Source organism: Dipodomys ordii, unplaced genomic scaffold (genome assembly GCF_000151885.1).
Source record: "Dipodomys ordii isolate 6190 unplaced genomic scaffold, Dord_2.0 Scaffold12, whole genome shotgun sequence".
NCBI classification, from domain to species: Eukaryota; Metazoa; Chordata; class Mammalia; order Rodentia; family Heteromyidae; genus Dipodomys; species Dipodomys ordii.
In genome coordinates, this window is record NW_012267228.1 from 131,305 (window position 1) to 141,309 (window position 10,005).

The 10,005-nt window shown below is 53.0% G+C and overlaps 1 protein-coding gene across 1 annotated transcript in view; it reads left to right on the plus strand.

Annotated features, from left to right (window-relative positions):
- The window catches only part of Slc41a3 (solute carrier family 41, member 3), a 33,058-nt gene that overhangs the window by 493 nt on the left and 22,560 nt on the right, over nucleotides 1-10,005 (plus strand). The window contains exon 2 of the mRNA XM_013010321.1: nucleotides 3,437-3,725. Within this exon, the coding sequence (XP_012865775.1) occupies nucleotides 3,465-3,725 (261 nt within the window). The 5' untranslated portion in view covers nucleotides 3,437-3,464. The remainder of the gene's footprint in view (nucleotides 1-3,436; nucleotides 3,726-10,005) is intronic.

Here is a 10,005-nt window from a genome sequence, read left to right on the forward strand (position 1 = left end):
CCCGCCCGGCCCCTCATCCAGGCTCTCGGCTCCCTCAGTCCCCGCCCGGCCCCGGCTCCCCGTCCGGACGCGGCTCCCTCAGTCCCCGCCCGGCCCCTCGTCCGGACGCGGCTCCCTCGGTCCCCGCCCGGCCCCGGCTCCCCGTCCGGACGCGGCTCCCTCAGTTCCCGCCCGGCCCCTCGTCCAGGCTCTCGGCTCCCTCAGTCCCCGCCCGGCCCCGGCTCCCCGTCCGGCCCCTCGTCCAGGCTCTCTGCTCCCTCAGTCCCCGCCCGGCCCCGGCTCCCCGTCCGGACGCGGCTCCCTCGGTCCCCGTCCGGCCCCTCGTCCAGGCTCTCGGCTCCCTCAGTCCCCGCCCGGCCCGGCCCTCCGTCAAGCGTTGGCTTCCCCAGCATCCCAGGAAGCCTTTACCGCTCTCTCCTGGGCCCCTGCTGACCCCCTAGGCCCGGCCCGCCCCCCGGGGTCCCCGCAGACATCCCGCCAGGCCCGGACAGTCGGTTTCTATTCAGACTCCAGCCGACCTCCCCTGGAGCAGCCTGGGAGTGGACAGGCCGGTTCCCGGTGGATAAGTACCCCAACGAATGCTGGCACCTCCACAGTGTGTCCTGTGTCCCCGTACAGACATACTAGGAGGAACTTCGGATTTGTGACCTAGACACAGGTCGACAGCTAATAGGAGAGCAGTTAAAGCACTATACCCGAAGAAACTCAACATCACCATTCTCATCCTTTGAGACCATTGTTTACTAAAGTAAGGGTTATTGACCCATGATACCCTGATTTGTTGAGATGACTCTCAGGTGACACCCAGGTGAGGAATATAGACAGGGTGAACACGCTGAACCAAACATGGTCAGCAGTCTTTGTGGGGTGGAGCTGGACGGTGAGAATTTCACCAGGCTGTTCAGTAACTTAAAACACATGAATTATTTACTCATGGGATCTTCTTTTAGTATTTGTGGATCACAGATGGTGGCAGGTATCTACAATCTTGGAAAGTGAAGTTGGGTAAAGAGGTCTCCCATGTCCCCATTTAATTTCCCCAGCTCTGTGGCAGTAGTACCCTCATTTGACAGATGAGACAGTGAGGAGACAGACACCTTACTCTTTCTAGACAAGGGGAAAGCTGGGATTCTGAGGGGTCTTTTTTTAGTGTTGATCTGAGGATTGAACCTTGGGCCTTGATAAAGCTAGGTAGGTGCTGCTCTACCTCAGAGCTACATCCCCAGCCATAAGATCTGGGATTCTACTCTAAAGCTTGGTCTCCAATACATTTCTACTGCAGTGGCAGTCACCTGTGAAATTTAGATGAAGCCCAGATGCCCTGTGGTCTCATTGTCCATGGCAGCCAGCAGCAGGCAGCTGAACAGAGAGACCACAGGCCTGGGCCCACCCAGTTCATGGCCAGGAATGTCTACCTAGCAGGAGTTTGTATGAGGTACAGAGCCAGGCCCCAGAGGGGAGAGTGTTACTACTGGAGGGTCCACAGGCCATACCTGGAGATGGGACACTTCTGGGTGGCAGTGGCTGTTTGCTACTCATTCTGATGGAGACAGCCGCCCCCTGGTGGCAGCAGGGAGGGTCGTTGGCTTTACATCAACCTGCTAGAGTAGGGAGGGACTTAGTCTCTGCCTTCCAATAGCCAGGAAAGAGGGGGAGGGTGTATCTCTCAGCCTCCACACTGTTGACATGGGGGGAGGGCAGGTGCAGCACCCTCCCTTGTGTGACAAACATTACCTCATATCCTTGGGGGTTAGCTGAACCTGGATGGGATCCCTATCTAGAGCTAGTGCCCATGGTCAGCTCACTCTACTGGGCTAAAGGACAAGAGGGCTTCCTAGATCCACAGCCTACTCCCCACGAGAGCCCACTCTTTGGAAGTGCTTCCTGCATCCTGGCCTTCGGGGCTGGTTTTTGTTCATTATCTGTATGCATTTTTTTTTTTTTGTCCTGGGGCCTGAACTCAGGCCTTGGCACTGTCCCTGAGCTTCTTTTGCTCAAGTCTAGCACTCTGCCACTTGAGCCACAGCACCACTTCCAGTTTTCTGGTGGTTAATTGGAGATAAGAGTCTCATGGACTTTCCTGCCTGGGCTGGCTTTGAACTGTGAGCCTCGGATCTCAGACTCCTGACTAGCTAGGATTGCAGACGTGAGCCACTGGTACCTGGCTCCAGTGGAATCTTGATGGTACAAGTCTTTGAGAGAAACCAGTGCATTCCTAACCTCCAGGCTATGATTTACTCTGTCTATGTGGGCTGTTCATTTTAAGGCTATAAACAAGGGGGGGGAGCAGAGATTAATTATTTTCACCAACACCACAGGTGTCACAACACCAACATGAATGTTATACCAACATCTGACACCAACACCATGAACATTACACCAACACATGATACCAGCTCCATGAATGTTACATCAGCACCACAAATATTATACTAACATGTTACACCAACACCATGAACATCACACCAATACCATGAATGTTAGACTAGCACCAAGGACATACACCAACACATCACACCAACACCACAAATGTTACACTGACACCATATTATTCCAGTACTACAAACATACCAGCATGTTACACCAACGCCATGAACGTTATACCAGCACCATGGACATTACACCAATATGTTATACCAATCCCATAAATGTCACACATGTTACACCAACATGTCACACATGAACATCATACCACAAACATAACACCAGCACCACAAATGTTACACCAACACCATAAACATTACAGTGTTTCCATTCTTATTGAGGGAGACTCAGAGTTTAGGAATGGCTACTCTCCAGTCTTAACAAGCCTGGGACTAATTTTCAGAGTTGGGAAACAGGTATTTTGGGGCTGGGAAGGTGGCTCAGTGGTAGAGTGCTTGCCTTGCATGCATGAGGCCTTGGGTTTGATTCCACATAAGCAGAAAAAGCTGGAAGTGGCACTGTGGCTCAAGGTGTACAGTGCTAGCCTTGAGCTGAAGAGCTGAGGGACAGCGCCCAGGCCCAGAGTTCAGGCCCCATGACCGACAAAAACAAAACAACAACAAAAAACAAACAGGTATTTTGCCACTTTTCTTATTTGCTGAACTTATGCTTTTGCTGTGCTGGGGAGAACCCAGGCCTGAGCGAGCTCCACACACACTCTGTGTGAACTGCACCCGGGTGCAGGTTTTCTGGTCACTCCAAGGATAGAGGTGCTTTCGGAGGTGATCTCTGCACAGGTGTGGATTGCAGTCGATACACATTAGCACCCGCTGTGTGTGTGCCTTGTCCTCACACCTGTACCTGTGAATAATAAACCGTGGGTGCAGGTAGGCTGACCCCATGGGGGGGGCTGCAGGAGGTCTGATGGGACCCAGACCCAGGGCCCTGGGAAGTTGGTACCCCCTGGAGTCAAGTGTTCTACCCTTCTGCTCTATTGCTTTGTGTCTCCCAGATTAAGGCTGTGGGTCCACTGTGGGCAGATGGAAGGGACGGAGACCCGACATCGGAGGCTGGAAGGTTGTGCCAGGCCGGAGGAGCCAGGACTGCCATCCTCTGTCAGCACAGGAAGACTTGCTGAGGAATCAGAAGATGTGCAAGTGGTGGCCCCTGTGGCTCCTCAACCACTGGAGGTTGAGCCCAGCCAGGAGACTGCCTTGGCCGTTGGCATGCAGGTGATAGTACCCTTCCTGTTTGCAGGCCTGGGGCTGTCATGGGCCGGCATGCTCCTGAACTACTTCCAGGTAAGAAGTACTGGATAACAAGGTGCTGGGCAGCACTAGGAAGCCGCCTCACTACTGCCTTTCCTGGATATTGGGCAAAATTCTTGTAGTTGCTGGTGATAGAGATGAACTTAATCTTTTTTTTTAATTATTGTTATTATAATGGTGATATATGAGGAGTGAATTTTTTTATTATTGATGTCACAATGGTGTGAGCCCATTGTGTGGTACATAAAATTTTGTCTCCTTCTGATGACTGTTATGTTCAGCAACTCTGTGTCTACTTGGTTGCCCTCACATGGCCTGATTGGCATCTGCTCAACCTGCAGTGCTACTCACCCGGGCATCAGCAATGGGAGCAGGGCCAGAGGGACCAAGGCTGAGCTGCAGCTGCAAGTGCATTCTAGTCATGTGAGAGCAATGGCATCAGCATGGCTGTCCACACCCAAACTCCAAATACAATGATGTGCAAAGGTGGTGGAGCTTTTAAAAGGCATTTGGGGCCATGAGAGAGTCCCCCTCCTGAAGAAAGCAATGTAGTTCCCCTAAGAGTGGGTTAGTTGTCCTGAGACCATTATCTCCAATGAACCAAAACAGGAAGTGCTACTGTGGCTCAAAGTGATAGAGCACTAGCCTTGAACTGAAAAGGCTCAGGAACAGTACCACCACCCCCACCCCAGTTCTGAGTTAAAACTCCACAACCAACCAAAAAAAAAAAAAATCAGGTTTGGTAGCCCTGGGTCTGTGTTTTCTATTGCTGTGTCACAAATTGTCATAAACATGGCGTGGCACCCACTCACAGTGCTGTGAGCAGAGGGTATGGGAGGTAACTCTGCTCAGGGAGTTAAAGACTGGAAGCCAGGTGCTGGCCAGACTGAGCTCTGTTCTCAAAGCTCTGGCGATCTGCGTCTAGGCCCATACCTGGTGGTCACAGTCCTATTAACTACAGGATCATGGCCCCAGACCCTGCTGGCTGTCAATCAGGGGCTGCTCTTACCTTGTTGAGGCCATTCCCCCATCCCACATTTTTCTGTAATTTTAACATTTTGAACTGATTTACAAAAAGCATAAAAATTGGATGTGAGGCTGTTCCTATTGTTAGCCTGTGTCCTTCTGGTTTCATAGCCAGCAGGGAGAAATCTCCCTGGTTAGGAGCGGCTGTTTCCTTTGCAGACTCATCTGATTGGGGGAGGCCCACCCCAGCTCACCTTTTTCTTTTCTTTCTTTCTTTTTATTTTTTTGGATCCTGTCGTGGGGCCTGAACTCTGGGCCTGGGTGCTGTCCCTCAGCTCTTCAGCTCAGGGCTAGCATTTTCCACTTGAGCCACAGTGTCACTTCCGGCTTTTTCTGCTTATGTGGTGCTGAGGAATCAAACCCAGGGCCTTATGCATGCAAGGCAAGCACTCTACCACTGAGCCACCTTCCCAGCCCCTCAACTTTTTCTTAAAGCCCAGCAGAACTACTCACTGGAATGCATTGAGCAGGTAGAAATGCCCCAAAGTCTCCAGAAAACGAGAAACATGGGGAGCAGTGCTGGAGCATGCAGAGCCCTGGGGTGGGGTGGGGCTGGAGGCAGATATTATATACATATGCTTAGGAGGGCAGGGACTGTGGCCTTACAAAAATATGGAGCAGCCTGGCAAGGCTGGAGGACTGGCTGGAGGGTTAGTGTTGGTGCTCCCTCACCCCCTCAGTGGGAGAAGGATCTACCCTAGGGTTATGGAGGTGAACTTGACTCCTGGCACTGGGCAGATGTCAGAAGTTTATCAGTGCCCTGTGCGCCCAGTCTGGGGACGGTGGCCACATAACGCTCAGGGGCTCATGGAGGCCACATTCTGTTAAGATGCAGAGGAGTTGCTCAGGAGGATTGGCGTGTGGGAGCACCTGGCATGGCCTGTTTCTCAGTCCAGCAGGGCCTGCAGCCTGATGCTCAGGGACAAGCAGGCATGGTGCAGGGGCCCTCACACAGAAAGGTTGTTTGGCTATGACCTTGTCCCCAACCTGAAGCCCTTTTGGTTTTCCCAGATGTTGAGCAGGCTCCTTAACTCTCTTACATCACAAAGCCTGCGCATTTATTTTTTCCTTTATCCTTACCCCTGGCTGGGTTTCTTTTTCTTGTCATGTCTATAGTTCCTTTTATTTGTTCCTTCTCTCATTCAGGCAGCTTGCACTGTGAGTGTGTGCCATGAGCCAAAGTGCCTGGTGTACAGTGGGCCTGCTCCTGGTCGCTCATGTCATGGGGAGAGGCAGACAGCAGGTGCCTGAGCCAGTGCTGGCAGAAACCAAACAGTATGAGTGGCAAAGGGGGTGGCGTGAGCAGCCATGGAGAGGAGGGCTGGGGCCTTTCTGGAGGTAAAGGCTTTGGAAAGATGCCCACCAACCATAGGGGCAGTGGGCCAGGCCTTCATTTGCACCTAGGGGTAAGCTCAGACCAGAAGGTAAAGGAGACCACTCCTCCCACTTAATTAAGTCTAATCAGGCTGACCTCCAAGAGCATTCAGAATGACCACCTGATTCAGGGTGACTCAGAAGTGAGGATCTGGAAACTGCTCCTGGGAAATGCAGTTCTCCTCTGCAGTGGACATACCAAATACACATCCAAGACACAATCCCTGCACACCAGAGGATGGAGTTTATCAGGGGTCCTGGTGCCCAGGTGAGCCATAGGGTTCTGAGTCTTTGCTCTGTAGTGTAAGACCAGGCAGTTCTCTCTGTGGGCCTTGCGAATGCTCAGCAGGTGCTCCATCATGGATCTGATGTGCCACCACTCTGATTGGGGACTGGGGTGGATGGAAGCCCAGGAGGGGCCATGCATGTGCAGGGTTACCCAGGAGGCCACCTGATACCTGACCCAGATTTTGCCTGCTGCCTGCCTCCTTCCAGCTCAGGCTCTTTGATATTTTCCACTGAGCTGCTGAACTATTTTTAAAACCACATTCCTGGGTTCTGCAGTTTGACCCAGTAAGCTGTGCATGTGCTGTTCTGAACTGTCAGGGGAAATGATGTTACAATTTATCTGATGATTCAGAAAGTAAATAATTACAACAGTCAGAACACAAAGGAAGTTACTTTAAAAAAGATTACTTATAATCCTACCAACTAAAGGTAACCACTTTTTTGGTATTTGGGTTTATATTCTTCTGAACTTATGCAGTGTATGTCTTTATCACTCAATTTCATTAATTTATTTATTTGGTACCAGCACTTGCACTTGGGGCCTGTCCCTTAGCTATTTCACTCAAAACTGATCCTCTACCACTTGAGCCACAGCTCTATTTCTGGCTTCTTGGTGGTTTATTGACATTAGAGTCTTATGGACTTTCCTGCTTGGGCTGGCTTCACACCATGTTTCTCAGATCTCAGCCTCCTGAGTAGCTGAGATTACAGATGTGAGCCACTGGCTCAGTCAGTTTTAAAAGCAAGTATGAAGAGCATTTTGCAATGAACAGACACCTTGTTCTGGGGATTACATGTTTGTTGCTTATTTCCATGTGTCTTGCATGGTGGGAGGGCTCCAGGCACCTGCTTCATGTATGATGTTAGATTATATAGTGGCCACATCCTGAAGGGTAGCTGTCTTGTAGCAGTGCCATGGCAGAGGAAGCCAGGGCTTCCTTGTGCCTTGGTGGTGACATCTCAGCATTGGTGTCTCATCGCCACAGAGGTGTTGGCCTGCAGGTCATGTCTTAATCCAGCCTGTGTCCACACTCAAGTCATCTTCTTGGCATTTTTCTCAGAAACGCAGTTTCTCTATGTTTTCTGCTGCTTTGAATTTGTGTTTGAACAAACTGGTACAAACTATGGCTTCCAGGTGGGGGCAGGGGAGGAGGGTGGAGGGTGACCAGGGCAGAGGCAGGGTGGGGAGGCCTTGCAGGAGGCAGGTCATAGCCTGATTGCTGCTGACTTGCTGTGTTAGGCAGACACTCTTGGAGCCTTCGTCTTCTCATTTGCAGAAATCCAGCGCTGCTCCTGTGAGCCCCTGTGAGACTGTTTTAAGAGTCTAGGGAAAGTCCTGTCCCCTGCCCAGGCAGGGTTCTGGTAGGGATAGTGGGCCGGGAGGGGCAGGGGCAGACACACGATGGCTGAGTGGTGCAGGGCTGAGGCTTGGTCTGGGTGGTCAGGCTTGGGCTGGTGTTTCTGGCTGGAGGCTTGTGAATGTGTTTGGGAGAAGCATGGGCACCCAGGTTCTTGGCCCTCAACATGGAAGCGAGAAGGTCTGGGGGAGGGGAGTGGGCTGGGCGGGGTTTGGGAATTGTTAGGTGCAAGGAGTATGAGATTAGAAAAATCAAGGGTGGAGATGTGGTTCCCACTTATCTGCTGCTGTGCGGCAGAGCACCCCAAACCTTGGCAGCTTGTTGACTGCATCGCTCAGTTTGATCACCAGTGTGCAGTCTGGGTGAGGCTCTGTGTCGGTGTCTGTTTGCCCCATGCAGGGCGCAGCTGGCGGTTGGCTGGGACCTCAGCTGTGGCCCATGGCCATGTTACCCACATGTGGGCTCCTCACGTGACTTCTGGTTGTCACCTGCGTGTGGGCTCTTCATGTGACTGCTGGCCTTTCTCTCGGCCTGGAGCTGGCTTTCAAGGGTGAGTCTCCCCCGAGATAGAAGGGGCAGCTGCAATTCCCCACATCCAGCCCAGTAGTGCCCAGAGTAGCAGTGGCTTTTCCACTGAGACCTGTTGGCCGTGGGTAGACACAATATGAAGGTTTGGATGGAGACACCAACTCCCAAAGGCCAAAGGCATTTAGGGTGTGCTGTGTCTGGCTCCTGGGATATCTGCAGGATAGGAAGCTAGGAGGAGAAATGGAGGCACTGGTGGGAGGAGCACTGGAGCCGGTGGGGAGATAAGAGTGGAGAGATTTGACAGGGGACTGACATGAGGGCTGGTGAGGGCTCAGCTGAGGGCACTCAGTGGAGGAGATTGAGTCAAGATGCCCAATAAGACAGTGGGCACCGAAACACAAGGAGGCTCTGGCCCTGTAGTGCCCCCACAAAGCCTGGCCCTGGGCTTTGGAGTCTATAGGGGATGTCCAGTGTAGACACCCCTGAGGTCCAGTGTGGCCTCCCACTGCCCTCCCCCCTCATTTCTGGTTCAGGGTTGGTAATGGGGTAGGATGTGACCCACTTAGCTAGAAAAAGTGGCCACAAGGCCCTGGCATGAATCAAGGTGACCATGGCTGTGATTTCCTTTGAGAGACCTGTGGCTCCCTGAGCTTGAGGGGAACCTCCTGTAGGTAGCCTGGGAAGGTGGTTCCACTGAGCCCTCTCCAGGCCTTTCTCTGCCAGGGCAGTGCCAGTCAGGGTGCATGTGTAGAGGGAGGCAGCCAAGCTCCCCGTGAAAGCTTGCCAGGGCCGGCTCATGTGGGCTCAGCCCCACCGGGCGTGGGCCAGGCTGCTGGATGCTGTCAAGGTCGTGCGGAGGGGCAGTAGAGGGAGGGCCAGGCTGACACCAAGCCAGTCTCTGAGGAGAACCTACCCGAGGGGCGTGGACAGCAGAGCCTGCGGATTCAGAGTGAGACTCTTGAGTCACTTTGGCCTTTGTTCCTCACTGATTTGCTCTGGCCCTCGGCCGAGGGGTCGTTGGGGTCCTTTACAGGTGCAGGACACCTGGAAGCTTCCTGGGATCCCTCCATCGGCGTGTCATTGTGGGCAAGGACCAGAGAGGACAGGACCTTCTTGCCCCTGGGATGCAGCTGCTGGCCTGACCATGGTGGTCACTCAGCTGAACCTGGAGTTCCGCTTTCAGGGCAAGAAGCTGCGGGGATTCAGCTGTGAGCTTACCCGGTCCCCCTTTGGCATCCTCCCAGAGACCTTCTCTGCCACAGCGTGCCAGGTTACCGTGCCCATCCTGCTGTCGGGCCTGGGTGTGATGACCGCCGGTCTGGTCATGAACACAGTCCAAGTGCGTACCAGGGCCCAAGGGGGTGGCGGGTGGTCATCAACATGGTCTGAGTGCATGCTGGAGCCTGAAGGGGGTACCAGGCGGTCATCAACTTGTCTAAGTAGGTATTGAGGCCCAAGAGGCGGTGGCTGGTGGTTATCAACTTGTCTAAGTAATATGAAGGCCCGAGAAGGGGCAGCAGGTGGTCATCAACTTGCCTAAATGGATACTGAGGCCTGAGAGGGGGTGGCTGGTGGTTATCAACTTGTCTAAGTGGGTACTGAGGTCTGAGAGGGGGTGGCTGGTGGTCATCAACTTGTCTAAGTGGGTACTGAGGTCTGAGAGGGGGTGGCTGGTGGTCATCAACTTGTCTAAGTGGGTACTGAGGCCTGAGAGGGGGTGGCTGGTGGTCATCAACTTG